At 36.6% G+C, this 21,843-nt stretch overlaps 2 protein-coding genes across 2 annotated transcripts in view; one reads left to right on the forward strand and one right to left on the reverse strand.

Annotated features, from left to right (window-relative positions):
• The window catches only part of LOC141449582 (ubiquitin carboxyl-terminal hydrolase 43-like), a 94,283-nt gene that overhangs the window by 30,729 nt on the left and 41,711 nt on the right, over window positions 1-21,843 (forward strand). The window lies entirely within an intron of this gene.
• On the reverse strand, window positions 7,554-9,867 carry LOC141449581 (T-complex protein 11-like X-linked protein 1). Its single transcript, XM_074119133.1, has one exon. It carries the CDS (start codon window positions 9,595-9,597, stop codon window positions 8,242-8,244), a length of 1,356 nt encoding a protein of 451 aa, XP_073975234.1. The 5' UTR covers window positions 9,598-9,867; the 3' UTR covers window positions 7,554-8,241.

A 21,843-nucleotide genomic window follows, 5' to 3' on the forward strand; every position in this document is an offset into this window, starting at 1 on the left:
TTGTTCTTTTATTTTTTATTTTATTGGCCACATCCTTCATCAGCTTCATACAAGTTACAGACACACTTACATAAAATAGAATCCTGGGCAAAGAAGTGGCGGATTAAAATGAACCCACAGAAATGCCACGTTTACTCTCCGGCGGGGCTCCTGTCCACCTGTCCTCTTCAACAGCAATCCTCTTCCTTGGTACAGATCTGGTGCGCTACCTTGGGCTCTACATAGACAAACGTCTCACGTGGAACCCACACACTAGACTTAAAAGACAAGCAATGACAAAACGTGCAAAACTGCTTTACGGACTTCTTGGACGACGCTCCAAATTACCCATTGAACTCAAACGCTTAATATACAACACTATTCTCAAACCTATTACGGACTAGAGCTGTGAGGTTCAGCCAAACCTACAAACATACTGTACAGTCATTTCAATCAAAACTCCTCCGACAGCTAGCTGTGACGCTCCTTTCTACGTGACTAACCACACTTTTCACGACTTCAACATTCCCTTCATAGACCAACTTGCCAAGACTAAATTCCAAAAATTCCATACTACTCTCTCGACTAGCTCTAATCCTCTTGTACTGTCTCTCGCTTCCTCTGACATCCCTAATACTCTTCGCCGACTGAATTGCCAGTGGCCCCGCGACTTCCTTCTAGGCTGAAGACCTGAACGCCATAGTCTCCTCTCTCTCCTCTCTCCTCCTCCAATTCTCCTACTCACATTCTCCTCTCTCCTATAGAGAGTGCTACCGCTGGGTAGTTTCTCTCCTCCTGCTCTCCTCCCGCACCAGTTCATCACTCTCTCCATATTTACAGATTGTAAATTAAAAAAAAAATGGTTTTCGTATTACCACTCTGTTTTAAACTCTAATTATAAGAAATAAATTAAATTAGATTTCTGTATAACATCCAAGTGGGAATTAAAACGGAAATTCATTTCTATCCACTGGGTACTCCTTTATATAATTTTACAGTTTTACGATTGAATTGGGTGTGTGAATTGTGAACTTTGCGAACTACTTGTGGGCTTCCCACCTTATCTTCCTTAACCAATGACGTCCCTGGTAATATTCTTTCAAACAATAAACTTTCAGATAAGACATTATTATCAACTTAGTTGCATCACTTTTTGAAAAGTTTCTTGGAATTTTATTTTAATGTATTTACATTTTACAAAACCTTGATAAAATTTTAAGAATAATCCTAAATAATGGAGAGCGTTCTAGTGTTATAAATATGAAGAAAAGGTTTCAGTTCAAGCCATCAAATTTCTACGGTTCTGAAAATATTTAAATTATTCCAGTCGTTTTGAATTAAGTTCGGCCAATGCCGCCAATTGACATTGCCCAGATTGCAACCGGAGCTGTTAAATCGTTCCGAACTTGTCTTGCTGCTTCAATTTGTGAAACCTAGTGTGAAATTAGACTTTTTATATAATGATTTGGTTTATAATGAATTAATAATTAATCGAGCACGAAAAACCAAGGCTTGAGAGCTTTACACAAGAGTCGCTCTCCAGAATTAAGAGTCTAATTAAACGGACGGTTCTAGAGGGCGAGCCACAATTGATCCAAAGAGGTCACAGTGCGCCTTAAGGGTCGCCCTATTAGAATCTTAGTCCAGCACCTAGCTTAGGGAACAAAAATAATTAAGTAAACAATAATATTTTTACTTTATCAATTAAGTTGTGAGAAATTTGAAGAAAAAGAGACAAACGAGTAAGTTTAATTCAATAAATGTTGCGATTTTTAGCAATTTTTCCGCACTAAATAGTTACCACGATAATACTATTACCGGAGACGATTTTGAGTAGATAAGATGACTGCCTCCATGATAATTGAAGTGTGCAGGTGCAAACAGGGCGTTAATGATCTAATGAGTACAAAATTACTGAAGAGAAATTATTGCTGGAATGGTATTTAATGAGATAATTTCTCGATCATTTAGTTGTTTGCAGTTAGGGTACATTACCTATTTATTAAATTTAATAATGTTTACCTCAATCTGCATTTTTTAAAATAGCAAGTGTTTAATGCATTTCAATTGATTTAGTTTTTACTTTAAGGCGCGTTCTCAGTGCACTGTGCAGAGGCCATTGGGCAGTGTTTGCTTGTTGCAGACAAAACTGTCCATCCCCGGAAGGTGTGCTGTAGAAGCTCTTAAGGTGGAGGAAATCTGGGGTCACCTGCTGGATTCTAACCTGAGAATTTCCGCGAGGGAATCCAGTACGTTATTCACTTAGCTCAGGGGTGGAAAACCTTTTTGGGAAGAGTGCCACTAGTAGAAAAACAAAATAATAACAATGCGTGCCACTTCCAACTTTTCCAATATACTCAAAAATATAAAAAGGTGTTCAAATTTTATTTATATGCTAGTTATGGGATTTTTTCGCAAATAGCACTTTTTTCCATTCAAGTCCGAGTAGTGGAGATTCTTCTTTTCTTCTTTCTTGGCAGTACAGCCCTTGAAGGGCACTAGCCTCCTCAGTTTTCCCATTGAGGTTTCGAGACATATTAAGGTTTAGTAGGATAGGGTTGTCGACTCTACGCCTAACTCCCGACATAATGGAGGATTTTGGATTCGACCCTTTGTCTAATCTGTCTCCAAGGGAAGGTATCCCTTGGGCGTATAGTGTGCGTGCCTTGGTGTGAGTGTTTACGTGTATGTAGTGTTAGTGTATTGTGTCAGTGTAAGTGCATGAAGTACTGTGCTTGGATTGCAACACCCAAGAAGCTGCATGCAACAGCGACCCCCTGCGGGAAAGTGGAAATTTAAAAAAAAAATTATAAAACATAAAAATTACAAACTTAGGTTTCATTGTTAATAAACATTTTTAAAGGTTCAGTCAGTTAGGTTAAGTATAAAATACGAGGGTCGTTTGAAAAGTCCCTGCAAAAATAAAAACTACTTAATTTTTTGGGGTAAACCTTTTTTATTTTTCAACATAGTCTCCTTTTAGGCTTATACACTTCGTCCAACGCTGCTCTAGTTTGTTGATCCCTTCCGAATAATAGGTTTTGTCCAAGTCTGAAAAATAGCCATTAGTTTCTGCAATCACCTCCTCGTTTGAATAAAATCTTTTTCCCGCCAGCCATTTCTTCATATTGGGGAACAAATAGTAGTCCGAGGGAGCCAAGTCTGGAGAATAGGGGGGATGTGAAACGAGTTGGAACCCTATTTCCATTAATTTTGCGACCACAACTGCTGAGGTGTGAGCTGGTGCGTTGTCGTGATGGAAAAGGACTTTTTTGTGGGACAATCGTGGGCGTTTTTCTTGCAGCTCGATTTTCAAACGGTCCAATAACGATGAATAATATGCACCTGTAATAGTTTTACCCTTTTCCAGATAGTCGATGAGGATTATTCCTTGCGAATCCCAAAAGACAGTCGCCATAATCTTTCCGGCCGAAGGAACGGTCTTCGCCTTTTTTGGTGCAGATTCCCCCTTGGTAACCCATTGTTTAGATTGTTCTTTGGTCTCAGGAGTGTAGTGATGTATCCATGTTTCATCCACAGTGACGAAACGACGCTTAAAGTCCTGCGGATTCTTCTGGAACAGCTGCAAACCGTCCTTGCAACACTTCACACGATTTCGTTTTTGGTGAAGCGTGAGCAATCGCGGCACCCATCTTGCGGATAGCTTTGTCATGTCCAAATGTTGATGCAAAATATTATGTACCCGTTCATTCGAGATGCCCACAGCACTAGCAGTCTCACGCACCTTCACTCTTCTGTCATCCATCACCATATCATGGGTTTTATCAATGATTTCTGGAGTAGTAACCTCAACAGGGCGTCCAGAACGTTCAGCGTCACTTGTGCCCATATGGCCACTCCGAAAATTTTGAAACCACTTATAAACTGTTCTAATCGAAGGTGCAGAGTCACCATAATGTTTATCAAGCTTCTCTTTAGTCTCCTTAGGCTTTTTGCCTTTCATAAAGTAGTGTTTAATCAACACACGAAATTCTGTTTCGTCCATTTTTTGTAAATCACTCGACTTCCTCGATTCAAACGAATGCCAAACACAAAGAAATAGACCGATCTGGCTGAAACTTGGTGTGTGTTCTTCCAAGAGATGCTACTAACTAAACATAACCTCGATACGCGCCAGTGGTGCTATCTCTCTGACTTTGCACGCACTTTTCAAACGACCCTCGTAATAATGTAACTTATTGAGTAAGCAAATTATTTATAATTAAATTTTATTGAATTTCTTAGAAGATACGGCGATAATACTGCGTGGTGATGTAATAGGCCCCTGATTGGTTGAAATGAAATGTAGCGTTAAATTTATTGTTTTTTCCCTTTAATAAATTGCTGTAAAGTGTTTGCATCAGATTATTACATTCTTTCAAAAAACATCATCGGCTAAGATGATGATTAAAAAAAAAACCTGCTGAGCGAAGAAGAGACGAACAAACATAGACCTTAAAAGAATATTATTACTTCAGCAAAGTGAAGAGCAGTAGGTAGTGAGGGACGCTAATTGATTACTCTTGTCAGCTGACCTAACCATGACATCTCTTACCACAGAGTTTATGTTTCCACCCCTTTGTAATAAGCTTTTTACTACCTCCATTTTCTCTTATAGCTAATCAGGTAACTATTTTTTTGTCTTCGTAAGAAAATATGTGGGCAATTTTTGCAAAAAAAAAAAAAAAAAAAAAATTGTTTATTAAAAATATATTGATAATAATGTCTTTAATTTGTACCCACAAGTTAGCATCTTTCGGCAGTCCTTCCGTTACCATAAACTATCTTTGGAGAGTAAAAACTCCGAACGTACCTTTTCGACTTGAAAAGGGTTAAATCATACTTGTGTGCATTATTACCACGAAAAATAGAGTTCCTAAGATTTAAATAGAATCCCAATTATGATGCGTTAAAGTTCCGATGATTCAAATAGATCCCTAGTTTTGATGCGATACAGTTCCGATGATTCAAATGGAACCCCAGTTTTGATGCGATACAGTTCCAATGATTCAAATGGAACCCCAGTTTTGATGCGATACAGTTCTGATGAATCAAGTGGAACCCCAGTTTTGATGCGATACAGTTCTGATGAATCAAATAGAACCTCAGTTATGATGTGATAACAGTTCCTATGATTAAATGGAACCCCAGTTATGATGCGATACAGTTCCTATGATTCAAATAGAACCTCAGTTTTGATGCGATACAGTTCCGATGATTCAAATAGAACCCCAGTTATGATGTGATAACAGTTCCTATGATTCAAATAGAACCTCAGTTTTGATGTGATCCAGTTCCTATGATTCAAATGGAACCCCAGTTATGATGCGTTAGAATTCCTATAATTCAGTTATGTTAAGGATGTTGTTTATTTCAAAATTATCAAAATTAACCCTCCTTTAATGACTAAGATATCCTCGGTTACAGTGATTTACAATAACCTAATGTTTGTAGATATTTGTTATTTTAAATTCATTCTTGTATAAATAAGTGTTCTTGTCGATAACTAACTGTTAAATAAAGTGGCTAAATTGTTTCAAAGTTGGACAAGTGAAATGAAACCAAATTAAACAACTTTTGTCTATACTTTTGATGGAATAGTTTTTTTTAAGTTACTACATGATTGCAGAGAGCACTTGTATTTGTTACAATTATATTTTTCAAAACTTTTTTTTTGGTTTTAGCAGTTAATATATAGTTTTAAAAATATTTTTTTGATATTTCTAATTAATTTTTTTTTTTTTTGGAAGTTCGTTTTGCTTTTCTGTAAATAACCTCTAGTTTGTTTATTATAATAAAATGATTATTTTTGACCTTGAAATGTTTGGATAGTTGGACAGGAAGTGAGTCATATCATAATTATTTCTGCAGTGGAGTACATTTCTTTATCAAATGAGATTTATTTATTTGTGTCCATATTTGGTGAACATCGCAATAATAATTATTATTATTTTTTGCATTAGAACAGCAATATTAGAGAATAGGGATAAATGGCAGTTTTTGGTTGTTCATTTATTTGTTTTATCTAAGATTTTAAGGAAATATGGGGGTGGCCTTTCCTCTATACAATTATATTTTAAATTTATTTTTAAATTTATTTTTTTTATCTGAATAAAATTCTTTTTTCCTTATTAGATGTGTTAACATCCTAATTTGTTGGTTGAAGAGACCAAAGCAGGGGCCTTTAGATTTTTCTCTTTCTAGCAGGTTCTTAGACCTCTTACTGGCCGTTAATGGATAATATTGTCGGTTACGAGAGAACTCTGTGCGGAGGCCGGCAATGCACTAGGGTAAGATCCAGGCACCAATGACCTTAGTTGTTGATGCACTTTAAAATAAAGAAGAAGAAGAAGAAATCAAAATATTTTGTCAATAATAATCAAAACAAGAGGAAATGTGATTTCACCGTTTAGGGTCTGTGAGTTTGATCAAAAATGGAGAATCAAAACAGTTCATGGTTTATAATTGGTCTAGATCACACAAGAGGGGGGACTCCGTAAGGTTTTGAATGAAATGAATCAATCTTAACTTATTTTATGGAATAGATTTTTAAAAAAAATTAAAATTCAATCTCTACAGTTCTAATAGCTGTGTAATGGTTGGGAGTATCAAATGGACTACCAAAATTTCGTGTTTGAAAAAGTTCTGAATTGTTTCTACAATACTGCTTCCTCAATATATGTGACGTAATGCGGGCATGCGTAATTCTTATCTACTTTTTCGAACAAACAACACTGTCCATCACCGGACAGTGAACCGTAAGAAGCTCCTAGGAAGAGAAAATCTAAGGGTCAGCTGCTGGATTCGATGGACCCGAGATCCACAGTGCGAATCTCTCTCCTAATTTTTTTTAATTCCTCCCTGCACGTCGACAGCTTTGGCATTATCGCCGTCGCGTCGTCCTAGAATATGGCACCCCTTCTCCGTCGCTACATCCTTTACAGCTTCCACGGAGGGATACTGGACCATAACTTCTCTCTTCAACCCTTTGACCACCGTCGATTCCAATAGAAATCCCTTCCCTAATTATTTTATCAATTTAAAAAAAGAGTAATATAAAATATTTTGTATTTTTTTTTAATCATTTATTTAGTTACAATCAACGCATTGCGTTATAAGCAACAAGGGTAACAATAAGCAACATTCACACTTAATCAGAGTGGAGAAGTTACCCAGCGATAACACTCCGATAACATTCCACATTCTACTGACTCTCTTCATCAGAGAGGAGATCGCGAGGCCACTGTCTTTTAAGACGGTCTGGAAGTTTTATCTGGAAATGTTCTGGAAGATAGATGTTGTACAAGTGGATTGTGATGTGTTTGAATGTTAAGATGGAATTTTCTGTAACGTGTTTTTGCAACTTGTGTGACGAAAGGAATGTTTCAAGTCTGTGTGAATGGTTTGATTGGTGACGTAGAAAGGAGCGTTTACTATAGAGCGAAGAATTTTAGACTGGAAAGACTGGAACCTTTGCAGATTTGAGCGTTTGGTTGAACCCCCACAGTTCGATGCCATAAGTCCAGACTGGCTTTAATATACTTACATATATAAGTCTTTTGTTGTCCAGAGCGAGTTTTGATCTGTTGCCGAGTAGTCTTTTCAGTTGTCGGAAGCGTCTGTTCAGTTCTTTTCTCTTAAGTCGAGTATGAGGGTTCCATGTAAGTCTTCTGTCAAGGTAAAGCCCAAGGTAGCGGACTACATTGTCTACTGGTAAAGGAATAAGATTATAAAAGACAGGAGGAAGAGTGATGGCATCGAACAGTGAAGGTAATATTTTGAGATTTTGTTTCGTTCAGTTTGATAGCCCAATTTTTTGAACCAAGGAGATGAGGTGAGGCTGAAGGTTTCTATGAGCTATTAATGGGATCTTTGTTAGTAGATAAGATGGCAGTATTGTCAGCATAGTTGAGAAGAGTAGTTTGAGGATGAGTAGGTATGTCTGAGGAGTAGATTGTGTACAGAATGGGACCTAGAATGCTGCGCCTTGCGGAACTCTAGCGTCAGCATGGCTGAATGAAGAAAGAATAGTTCCTACCTTCACTCTAAAATGTCCTGTCAGTCAAGTATGATTTCAAAATGAGGAAATAGGTGGCTGGAAGGATGGTCTTGAACTTCCAGAAAAGTCCAGTGTGCCACACTCGATTGAAAGCCTTATTGTTTATATTCAGACTTCTTGGATGATCCTCTCCCCTTCGACAGACATTAACGCTCCTAAGGTAATTAAATAAAAACAATACATGGAAAATAGAATTATAATTTTTATTGCTTTAGGCTGTCGTTAACTTTATTAACTTTTAGTATATGCTCATAGTGCTCCATACATACTAGTAAATTATGTTTAAAAATCCTTTCAAATAGTAATTTTATTGAATTCAATTCTTTTTTAAAAATATTTAACGCCTGTGGGAAATTGGAATCAGAACTAGCACGAAGTGATAAAGATTGTTTTAAATAATTATTAACTCTATCGCAGACTAGTAATCTAATTTTATTATTTGGTAAAGAGACTCGTTCCATTGTTTCTTGATATAATTTTAGTTCAACTTTTTCTTTCCGTTTTAAAGTTTTCTTCTGTTTTTGTAGATTTGTTACTATTGTTGATAGCAACTCTTCTGCGATGTTCTTTGTTATCTCTTTAACGTCTTCATCATTTCTAGCTTCAGACATTATTGTTAAAATAAAAGATTTGATTGTGTCCCTAAATTGGTCATCGCTTTGAAATACCGGCGTTAATAAGCCAATAGCTAGGAAATATAATGTACAAGATATAGTTAGTCTGAAATAGTCTAACTGTAATTTTACTAGACGTTCAGCTTCCAAGAACAATGTTTCAGGATAAGGTTCATTATTGTCCCATGTTAGAAAATCAATAAATGCATTGCAAACAATGGTTTTTGCAGATAAGTTTGAATCATTATGTTTTAGTAACCATTTTCTGGTTTTAGCCAATTCACCACCAATAGCTATCACATATTCTTTAAATTTTTCTCTTTCATAGGCTAAATTATTGGCCATTATATATGGTTTTGTTATCTTTATTGTGAAATTCAGTAAATCATATTTCATTAGAGATAATATCTGCACAATTCCTCTGAATATAGTTACCATATCACTTTCTTTAGATAATTTCGCAACATAACTGTCTCTTACCGGAGCGCATATTTTACTAATTACTGATATTATATATTTTGCATAATAGGTAACATCAATTGCATTATTTTCTGCTTGTTTCTTTAAGGTTTTAATATCTAGCACTTCGTTTACATCGTTTCTTAAATTTATTATATTCGGCGTCATTACAAAATCTAAACTTTTCTTAATTTCCGTTAGTAATTCAAATGCTAATTCAAGTTTTGGTGGATTTTCGGTGATTTGTTCTTTAAATAGATTCCAGTAAGAATCTTTCAATGAGGAACGCATGCTGTCTTCCATATTTGGATGTTTAGTCTTGTCTACATTTATGTTTATGTCTTCGTTTATTGCTAATTCATGTGCAATATATAAGTGATGTAGAAGTGTGTTTATATCTTTGTTACTTGAATTACCTTTGGCCTTAGTATTTTGATTTGTTTCAAGTTGTTCTTTTGCTATATAGTCCGTCTCTTTATTTTCCATTGTATTATTATTATTGTTTATTTTTTTTTTGTTATTTATCTGTCGTTTTCTAAACAAATTAACAATTCTATGTTGAATCTTAACACATTGGATATGAAAGCACTATGATGGAAAAATTACTGTCTTGTATTTTCACATCTGAAATCACCGATTATTAAAAACGATCCACTACAATTTTTATTTTAATTCTGCTGTTCATAAAGCATTTCATGCTTTATAAACAACATTCATCAGTTTGTGTTTTAAACATGTTTATTAAATAAATAAAAACAATTATATCCAGGAAACGAGTGAAACATGTGTTATCCTTTATAAAAATGTTTTTTTTATGCATTAACTAATTACATTTTTTTAAAGCTCCTAGTATTAATGTGTAAGGCGCTGTGTGATGTTAAACAGTTTTTAGTACGTTAATCCACATCCTTTCTTAACGCAAATAATTAGAAAGAGGCTCGTATTATGAAGGTTTAAAATTGATGAATGATTCAAAAGCTATTTAAAGACAATAAATGTGCACATCTGGCGTTTTACGAGGGTCGTTTGAAAAGTCCGTGCAAAAATAAAAACTACTTAATTTTTTGGGGTAAACCTTTTTTATTTTTCAACATAGTCTCCTTTTAGGCTTATACACTTCGTCCAACGCTGCTCTAGTTTGTTGATCCCTTCCGAATAATAGGATTTGTCCAAGTCTGAAAAATAGCCATTCGTTTCTGCAATCACCTCCTCGTTTGAATAAAATCTTTTTCCCGCCAGCCATTTCTTCATATTGGGGAACAAATAGTAGTCCGAGGGAACCAAGTCTGGAGAATAGGGGGGTTGGGAAACGAGTTGGAACCCTATTTCCATTAATTTTGCGACCACAACTGCTGAGGTGTGAGCTGGTGCGTTGTCGTGTTGGAAAAGGACTTTTTTGTGGGCCAATCGTGGGCGTTTTTCTTGCAGCTCGGTTTTCAAACGGTCCAATAACGATGAACAATATGCACCTGTAATAGTTTTACCCTTTTTCAGATAGTCGATGAGGATTATTCCTTGCGAATCCCAAAAGACAGTCCCCATAATCTTTCCGGCCGAAGGAACGGTCTTCGCCTTTTTTGGCGCAGATTCCCCCTTGGTAACCTATTGTTTAGATTGTTCTTTGGTCACAGGAGTGTAGTGATGTATCCATGTTTCATCCACAGTGACGAAACGACGCTTAAAGTCCTGCGGATTCTTCTGGAACAGCTGCAAACCGTCCTTGCAACACTTCACACGATTTCGTTTTTGGTCAAGCGTGAGCAATCGCGGCACCCATCTTGCGGATAGCTTTGTCATGTCCAAATGTTGATGCAAAATATTATGTACCCGTTCATTCGAGATGCTCACAGCACTAGCAATCTCACGCACCTTCACTCTTCTGTCATCCATCACCATATCATGGATTTTATCAATGATTTCTGGAGTAGTAACCTCAACAGGGCGTCCAGAACGTTCAGCGTCACTTGTGCCCATATGGCCACTCCGAAAATTTTCAAACCACTTATAAACTGTTCTAATCGAAGGTGCAGAGTCACCATAATGTTTATCAAGCTTCTCTTTAGTCTCCTGAGGCGTTTTGCCTTTCATAAAGTAGTGTTTAATCAACACACGAAATTCTTTTTCGTCCATTTTTTGAAAATCACTCGACTTCCTCGATTCAAACGAATGCCAAACTCAAAGAAATAGACCGATCTGGCTGAAACTTGGTGTGTGTTCTTCCAAGAGATGCTACTAACTAAACATAACCTCGATACGCGCCAGTGGTGCTATCTCTCTGACTTTGCACGGACTTTTCAAACGACCCTCGTAAGAAATGTTTTTAGAATTTTTCTATTGATGAGAAGGTGGTAAATATGGGACAGTCTTTTTTTACCTTGCATATTTTGAACACTGCAAAATCTAATCAGAAGTAAAATCATAGACATACAGTATTTGTCTTTGTAAATTTGGAGTCCTGAGTGGATCACAGCTAAGAGTCTGGAGTTACACTGAAAAAGTCTGCCGTGATGCCATATTGGGTTTTCAGAAAGTGTGGTCGCGTAATATGGGACACACATAATAATTATAGTTAATGTTCTCGTTTCTCCATGGATTGTAAAAATAGGCCTTAATACTATGCCACAAAACTATATTTTACACAATTATCATCGTACATTAAGGATAAAAATTAGGGTGAATCAGTTTTCCTAGAGAAATATCAAGAAATCTTTGAAATGATCATTTTAGGCAGTACCCTGTAGAAAAAAAAAAATTATAAGACACTAGTTTCGTCCTTAGTGCCACTTTTCACAATTGTTCGGCAGATGTTTAACGAGGTTATTATATGGGATAACGCTGACCCATAATACCACCATACACCGCGTACAATATAACCTCATTTTTTTCCCCCAATATAAATTCATATTTGAAATCCATTATACTGGCAATTAAAACTCTCTACATTCCTCATTTTTAATGTCTAAGGGAAATTATTCTAACTTTCCTCGGTATTAACCAAAAGCAGTGGAAAATCAACCTAAAGAAAACTTTTTAGCATTGAAAAAATCAACACGGTCCTCTCTTGGACAAAGCTGCCACTCGATTGACGCGCTGCCTTCTGCAGCAGACAAAGCCTACACCAAAGAGTAAGTAAGGCACCAAAAACTAACAGATAGCACTTACTGGTTTCGCAAAAACAGGGCTGTCCCAAATTCCAACCCCGTCACATATTACCACCTTCTCCTCTATTAACTAAAACTTGACGCTTAGATGGAAGTAATGCATAACTAAACTAAAACTGTGACTATCGCTTCTTTCTTTGTTCTTAACATTTCTTTCTTTAATCTATACAATTTCACGATAAGATTTTTACAATGCACTTTTGGCCAGAAGTGCATGTTGGAATATTTTTGACTAATGGAAGTTATTTTTCCAAACAGCCCTTCCTGAATAAAAATTTGTGAATACTAAAATTTCTGCTCAATACATCTATCAGTTTATATATTTTAAATATACGAGGGTCGTTTGAAAAGTCCGTGCAAAGTCAGAGAGATAGCACCACTGGCGCGTATCGAGGTTATGTTTAGTTAGTAGCATCTCTTGGAAGAACACACACCAAGTTTCAGCCAGATCGGTCTATTTCTTTGAGTTTGGCATTCGTTTGAATCGAGGAAGTCGAGTGATTTTCAAAAAATGGACGAAAAAGAATTTCGAGTGTTGATTAAACACTACTTTATGAAAGGCAAAACGCCTCAGGAGACTAAAGAGAAGCTTGATAAACATTATGGTGACTCTGCACCTTCGATTAGAACAGTTTATAAGTGGTTTGAAAATTTTCGGAGTGGCCATATGGGCACAAGTGACGCTGAACGTTCTGGACGCCCTGTTGAGGTTACTACTCCAGAAATCATTGATAAAATCCATGATATGGTGATGGATGACAGAAGAGTGAAGGTGCGTGAGATTGCTAGTGCTGTGGGCATCTCGAATGAACGGGTACATAATATTTTGCATCAACATTTGGACATGACAAAGCTATCCGCAAGATAAGTGCCGCGATTGCCCACGCTTGACCAAAAACGAAATCGTGTGAAGTGTTGCAAGGACGGTTTGCAGCTGTTCCAGAAGAATCCGCAGGACTTTAAGCGTCGTTTCGTCACTGTGGATGAAACATGGATACATCACTACACTCCTGAGACCAAAGAACAATCTAAACAATGGGTTACCAAGGGGGAATCTGCGCCAAAAAAGGCAAAGACCGTTCCTTCGACCGGAAAGATTATGGGGACTGTCTTTTGGGATTCGCAAGGAATAATCCTCATCGATTATCTGGAAAAGGGTAAAACTATTACCGGTGCATATTATTCATCGTTATTGGACCGTTTGAAAACCGAGCTGCAAGATAAACGCCCACGATTGGCCCACAAAAAAGTCCTTTTCCATCACGACAACGCACCAGCTCACACCTCAGCAGTTGTGGTCGCAAAATTAATAGAAATAGGGTTCCAACTCGTTTCACATCCCCTCTATTCTCCAGACTTGGCTCCCTCGGACTACTATTTGTTCCCCAATATGAAGAAATGTCTGGCGGGAAAAAGATTTTATTCAAACGAGGAGGTGATTGCAGAAACGAATGGCTATATTTCAAACTTGGACCAATCCTATTATTCGGAAGGGATCAACAAACTAGAGCAGCGTTGGACGAAGTGTATAAGCCTAAAAGGAGACTATGTTGAAAAATAAAAAAGGTTTACCCAAAAAATTAAGTAGTTTTTATTTTTGCACGGACTTTTCAAACGACCCTCGTATGTAGTTCTTTTTCAATTTTGTCCTTGAAACAGCTCTCCTAATGGGATGGCTCAATTAGTGAATAGATATTATTATAATTATTATAATAGTTTCATAATACAGGTATATAAAACTAAATAAAATAAATATACAGGTATAGAATAGATACTACTAATAGTAGAGGTTTCCAATCTCAATGCCTCCTTTAGTCTATAAACCGCATTAGTTGGCTAGCCTGTTGGCGCTCTCATCTTCTTAATTAATTAAACCCAAAATACCGACAGAAGTAGGTCAGTCTATTTCATTTCTGTTACATTCATTCTATTTAGGTATGTTTTACTTTCTGATCTAGCCCTCATTTAACTATTTGAATTACCAACTATAAATTTTTGTTTAACGTCTTTTCGGCATGATTTTTAACTTTTAATACTGGAGAGTGACTTTTTCCTTCTTCGTTTTGAGAGGCCAAGTTTAATTTGCTCCAATTAGCAGTGGCTTCCAAACATTCCCCCAGAGGCTCCTCCTTTTTCGTAACAATGTTACACTCCTCACAGTTAAATTTTATAAATAGACTCCTTACATTTACCTATTGTAATGTAAGTTTACGAACTGCCCCACAGACTAAAAATTTCTGAATGCTAATGCTTCTGTTCCTTTGCTCTACCGGCCTCAGGAAAGTGTTCTTTCGCAATGTGACAACATTAGAAGAAGCTCCTAAGGAAGAGGAAATCTAAGGGCCAAAAGCTGGATTTGAACCTGGGATCTCCACTGAGCTGGTCCCTTTTCTACTTTATTACAAGTATTTTATTTTGTTCAATGAAGTTGTAATATTAGTCATCTTTTTTGAATAAACGTTAACTTAGCTTCAAGGAAATGTAATTAAGGAAGCTGCAACCCAAGCCAGAATATTCAAATTCACTTAAACTTCTCGAAACGTGGTTTGGAAAATGGAAATTAAAAATTAATGAGCCAAAATCGGTGCACATTACATTTACTTTACAGAAATCTGTGCGTCCACCAGTTCAACTGAACGGTGTAACTATTAAACAGTGGTTATTAAATAAGGAGACTATTGCTGTAAAACATTTTATTTTAAATTTAAACATATTTAGTTATTATCACCTTCAATATACACCCCTCTCCTATCCATACAACGCTCCATGCGAATTTACCATTGTTCGAAACAGTGCTGGAAGTCTTTTTCTGTGAGCTCCTGCAAGGTGCGTGCCGCTTTTTCTTTCTCAGCTTCAACGGATCGTGAAATCGTGTTCCTTTTAATGCAGATTTGACTTTGGGGAACAGATAAAAGTCACATGGGGCCAGGTCAGGTGAATAAGGCGCGGATGGCCTAAAACTGGGATGTTGTACTTGGCTAGAAACGTCTTGATAGACAATGCAGTGTGAGCCGGCGAGTTGTCTTGATGGAGAATCCATGACTTATTCTTCCACAAATCGATCGTTTTTTCCTTACACTTTCATGTTTTAATGTTGATTAATTATAATCGATATTTTCATCCGTTTTGGACGTATTAAACTTCTTTTAATAAAAGATAAGTTTCAGTAGAGGTTTTACCCAGTTTCATGTGAAATTTCACGACAATTCGTTGCTCTACTACATGTGTAGTATCATGTTTTCGGTAAAACGAAACTAACACCTCTTATACAAACGACGGTTCCGGTCAGACAGATTTCTCTACAAACACGAGAGTCATTGTAATCGAAAGAGAAGGCTGCACAGCTGTCGTTCGTTAGGATTTGGCGCATGCATAGTTCTTCTGTAGCAATATCAGTCTCGTTATTTAATTAGCCGAACGTCGTATTCCTCCAGCTGACGTAGCACAATACTCAGGACAGAGACTAACCTGTGGAACCCACATATTCGACTGAAACGACAAGATGTGAACAGACTATACATACTACTTTCTAGACTACTTGACTTGAATTACAAACCATTTACAAGACACTGTTAAGACCGGATATGGACATACAGAGCAGAAGAGTGGGGCTCAACTAAACCTTCAAACGCATACAGAAATACTGCAGTCAAAAATATAACAAAAAATGCACCATACTACATTTCTAGCCTCACCATACACACTGACATTCACAACCCATTTGTCACCGATCTAATCAAGTCTCGCTATCGCAAATTTCATAGCCTCCTTGCTCTCCTTCCTAATCTTCTTGTACAACAACTCTCCTCTCCTAACCTTCCAGACAATCCTCCTCGTCGCTTGAAGCGGAAATGGCCTAGGTGACTTAATTGGTGAAAGTAATTCCATTGAGAAAGAGTTTCACCACTGGGTGATTGCTCTAACATATGACTTAGTGAACTAAGCCAATAACATCAAGTTTACTTGATGCAACATTTTACAATTACTAATAAAGTGGAAGCAAAAAAGTAAGCTGCGCGGAAAGCGTCACTCTAAAAGAAGTGTTTTACGCATTTGTTACGTTATACGAAGTTATTTTTTTGTAGTTAAAGGAGGTTGATGCATATAATGGAAAAATTAGGTATTCTAAAGAACTGTTTATCGACACTACTTTAATTTTACTGATAAAAAATACGTGCATTTAAGAAATAATGAATTTGTTTACTAACACTAAAAACCTAAAATATATCGTTACAGTAATATTCTTACTTCTTATGTGTTTGTGTTTTGTGGGTTGGTAATTTTAAACTTCTGTTCATTGCTAGCCAAGTTTATTTACCTCTTAAATAGGAATTTTTATTTTTAGAATTTAAATATTTAATTACATATTTTTATCGTTAGTACTTTGTGAACAAAAAAATAACATCATTTTTATAATGTATACCATATTTTTACAACTAAAAAAACTAAGTTCGTCAAATAATAATATCCGTCTTATTCAACTTCAGCCAAATCTCCTTTCCCAAATAGGCTACAGAAGGAATTAAACCCTAGCAAGATTGATGGACCTATGAGATGATCCAAATCTCGGGAGACGGCAAGAATCCTTGTAGGGTTGCCTGTAACGCGAGAACACTGTCCTGAGGCCGGTAATGCACTGAAGAAAGCTCCGGGCGCGCCAATAACCTCATCCTTAATATAAAAACGCGTCTTAATTAACGTGCTAAAATGATGCAGTAAGTAAAACTAAGTACTGCTAAGATTATTTATTAAATATCAAACATCTTTCATCCCACTCCGATCCGGTCCAAGCCAGCCAGAACATTCAAAGCCATTTAAATTTTCTCGAAACCTGGTTCCGAAAATGGAAAATAAACATTAATGAGCAAAAATCAGTGTACATTACGTTTACTTTACGAAAATCTGCGAGCCCACTAGTTCAACTGAACGGTGTAACGATTCCTCCAGCTGACTTAGTACGATACTTAGGACGGTACATTGACAAGAGACTCACGTGGAACCCACATACTCGACTAAAACGACAAGACGTGAACAGACGCTACAAGCTACTTACTAGACTACTTGACCGCAGATCCAAACTCGACTTGAATCACAAACTGACAATTTACAAGACACTGTTAAGTCCCATATGGACATACGGAGCAGAAGTGTGGAGCTCTACCAAACCTTCTAACTTCAAACCCTCTGCAGGCACTACAGTCTAAAATCCTACGGAAAATTCTGAATGCTCCATACTACATCTCTAACCTTACAATACAAACTGACCTTCACATCCCTTTTGTCACTGACCTAATAAAGTCTCGCTACCGCAAATTTCACAGCCTCCTAGCTCTCCATCCTAATCCTCTTGTCCAACAACTCTCCTCTCCTCACCTTCCAGACAATCCTCCTCGTCGACTGAAGCGGAAGTGGCCTAGAGATCTGCTGTGATTAAATCACTGTGAAAGAGTTTCACCAGTGGGTGATTGCTCTAACCATGACATTACAAGTGAACTGAACCAGTAAGATCTCATTTACTTGGTGCAATATTTGTTGCAGTTGTAAATATACAAATAAAGTGAAAATATATATATATATATCAAACACAATAAATGTATTGTGCATTTGCATAAAAGCAAATGTGTGTTTTTTTTAATTGTAAGTTGGAGGCAGGTCCGATTTTGGAATCCACCTTTTGAGAGGGTAATTGCCTAGGTTAGCAGTAGCTCCTAAAAACAGAGAATCTAAGGGCTAGAAGCTAGATTCGAACCCGGGATCTCCGCGTTGGAATCCAATACGCTAACCTCATAGCTAATCCCTTCCCAATTTATCCGTAGTTAATTGAATAAAACTTAATTCACCAAATAATTCTTTGCTTCTTTCTGTAGTACTGTTAAAAAAAATTTGAATCAATGTGTAAGCCTAAAAAGATACTGGTTTAACTTTATTTAATGTTAAGTTATTTTTATAAGGGCCTAGGTCAAACGAAAAGTAGAACAAGTGACAATAATATCAGCAGATACTACCCAGGTAACCCCAGTATCTAGGAGAGCTAGGCAGGTGGCTTCTCTTAAAAATGTCCAACAAAATATTTAACGACTCTATAGCACTATTTTTATAACTTGTTTTACGCTTTGCCAAGAAATTTTTAGGCAAATAGAATTTAAATAATAAAAATAGTTTTTAACTCTTTACTACAATTTTAAAGAATTTGTGCTAAAATTTCCATCTTAAAACGGTAGCAAAATAAATGTTTACAATATTTTGTTTTTCACGTAAACCTTGTGCAGTATTTGATCAAATAGATTTTTATTTGGTGAGTTCGACAGGTTGTATGAGCAAGTGGAAAGTTTCTATTATCGTTGCACTTCATTCACTGATACTGAAGTATGCAACAGCTTATCTTGGTTGTTAGTTGGATTTGCCTTGTACTATGTTGCCGGATTAGAGTGTGCTTTGTTTAATTTTCCGGCAAAATAAATGAACCTTTGTTTCAGTTTAAGCAATTTATTGGTACTTCGTTAAATTCTAATAGCCTTTATTTAAAATTGAAAATACAATATGAATTAATAACACGAAATATAAAAAATTACAAACATCTACTTTGGTAGGAATTCTTAATTCTGGCTACATTTGAAGGCATCCATAACGAAATTTAGGACAGCGAATAAAACATTTCCTCACCAGAAAACTGCATTGCTCCTAAATATTTCATCCTGAATTCTGGTATACCTGTTGTACTTGGATATTCTGTTATATAACTAGGTGTTATACCATGAGTGGATATTAAATAACGAGACTATTGCTATAAAACATGTTATTTTAAATTTATACATATTTAGTTATTATTACCTTCAATATACACCTTTCCCCTATCCCTACAACGCTCCATGCGAATTTACCATCGTTCTAAATGGAAGTCTTTTTCTGTGAGCTCCTGCATGACGCGTGCCGCTTTTTCTTTCACAGCTTCAACGGATTGAAATCGTGACCCTTTTAATGCAGATTTGACCTTGGGAAACAGATAAAAGTTACATGGGGCCAGGTCAGCGAATAAGGCGGATGGGCTAAAACTGGGATGTTGTACTTGGCTAGAAACGTCTTGACAGACAATGCAGTGTGAGCTAGCGCGTTGTCTTGATGGAGAACCCATGACTTGTTCTTTTCACAAATCGGGTCGTTTTTTCCTTACTCTTTCACGGAGTTATGCAAGCACCTCACGGTAGTAATGTTGATTAGTTATAATCGATATTTTCATCCGTTTTGGACGTGAAAGGGCGACCCGGGCGGACATCATCTCCGACGGCTTCTTGGCCATCTTGGAAACGCTTGAACCACTCAAAAACTTGAGTACGTGATAAACATTCATCGCCATAAACTTCTTTTAATAAAAGATAAGTTTCAGTAGCGGTTTTACCCAGTTTCATGTGAAATTTCACGACAATTCGTTGCTGTAGTACATGTGTTCGGCAAAACGAAACTAACACCTCTTACACAAACGACGGTTTCGGTCAGACAGATTTCTCTACAAACGCGTGAGACGCTGCAATCGAAAGAGAAGGCTTTACGCTGCACAGCTATCGGTCGTTAGGATTTGGCGCATGCATAGTTCTTCTGTAGCAGCATCAGTCTCGTGATTTAATAGACAAAGTGATTTTATCGTGAAAATTTAAAACCAAAAAATGGCCGTTTTTTCAAAACGGGAAATCCATTGGGTTTATAGAGTTTTTTGTCGCCTCTTTTTCTTCACTTATTTCAGTCTGATTTAGAAATCCAAAAATAATTAGTACAGTAAGAGGAGGAATTAGCTTATAATGGATTTCCACGCGGAGATTCCGGATTCAAATCCAGCTGCTGGCCCTTCAGAGTTTCTTTTATTAGAAGCTTCTCATCGTGAGAACATTGCCTGGAAGCCGCCAATGTACTGGAAAAAGCTCCGGACGCCACTAACAACCTCAGATGTTGACGCGCTTTAATAAAAATAAAATTTTTGATTTAGTGAGCCGTGACAAGACAATAAATCCCCGAAACGTTGGCGGATTCAGTTTAACTTTCTCCTTGGACCTCTTTTTTTGGAAGAAATTCAAACACAAGAAGTTTCCGTTACAAATAAGAGAATTTCACAAAGATTATTTCCATCTACCAATTAATGGCTTATTTGTTATGGTCGACAAATTTTGATATGGCTCACGCAGGAGTGAAAGCTCCTGTAATTGCTGTATGTCAGGAGACTTTCCCTTCATGAACAAATTTTGAGCTCCATTTCTTGGAGTTGAATGCTACAGCTTCCTACATTGTAGACTAGAATTCTTATTCATTCTTATTTAAAATTTTCTTTTATATGGCTCAAGCACTGTGATCTGAAAATTTTATTGTTTTCTCCAGTGTTTAGAGATTATACATTCTTAGGAATTGAAGGTGCTACGGTAGCCGAGCGGTTAGAGGCGAGCAGCTAAGAAGAATTGTGGTACGGGGTTCGATTCCTCCGGTCTAGGCCTTGGATTTTATTTAATGAAAAAATAGGCGATTACTTTACTTTCATAACTAATTGATTCTTTACATTCTTGTAACCATGATTAAAGGTTATCGCTTATTTTTTTGCAAGCGAGGTTTAACTTGCAGCTACCAAATTAGGTCACAAGATCAGAGAACTTTTCTGTAAACATTTTAAGAAATTAAATAAAAAGTAGTTACGAACTGAGGTCGAACTGGAAATGTGTCGCCAACTAGTTCGATACACTTTGATTTCGGGTAGGGATTTATGAAAGGCTTTCCTCAAAGAATACATTTCGGTTTTTTGTACGGTTACAAAGGGTGCGTTCCATTAAGCGCTCACAAGGATCAAAGTGTACCTTCAGCCGTTCCACTTGACGACCGCGGTTGTTGTGGCGAAAACGTCACTAATGACGTCATTATTTTGAAGAAGCTCACAAGCCCTACCTTAAGAGCTGGGTCGAAGTGGGCGTTCAGAAATTTGGCGCAATTTTTAAAAGCAAACATGGCGACCGAAAAAATCATATCAGGTAAATAAAAGTATTATCTCATGTAATTAGTTGAATGTGTATCTCGAAAGTCTAAAAAAAATAATAAAATGAAAAAATCACTTATCCCTTTACATACTAAATCACTGAATAAAGACCAATTACACTTTGATAGTTAATAATACGTGGCTTAAGTTTTCGCTTTTCACTATTGCGATTTTGTAAAATTGAATTCCACTTTTCATCGGAACTAGATGAAGAACTTTCTAAAGCATTATTACATTACATTAATAAATATCCTACTGTTGCCACAAAAGACATTTTAATTTTATAAATACTTTACGAAAATGTAATATAAAAATTGAATTATATATATGTCCCGGTGAGAATGAGAGTGGCGTAAGTCCATTTTTTATTGAAATCAAGGTAACGACAGCTTTGTATCCTACAACAACTGTTTTGTTTAGAGTGACAATGCAGTAAGTTCTTAGTGCACTTATTGGCCATCAGGAGAAGCACAAAGTTTTAGTACTTAATCAAAAGCTCATACTGTTGAGAATGACAGTGGCGTAAGTCTACCAGATTGTTTGTTTTCTTGGGGAAGTCTATTG

This window comes from Rhodnius prolixus, unplaced genomic scaffold, assembly GCF_049639745.1.
Source record: "Rhodnius prolixus isolate KJV_2025 unplaced genomic scaffold, Rpr scaffold_2, whole genome shotgun sequence".
Taxonomy (NCBI): Eukaryota; Metazoa; Arthropoda; class Insecta; order Hemiptera; family Reduviidae; genus Rhodnius; species Rhodnius prolixus.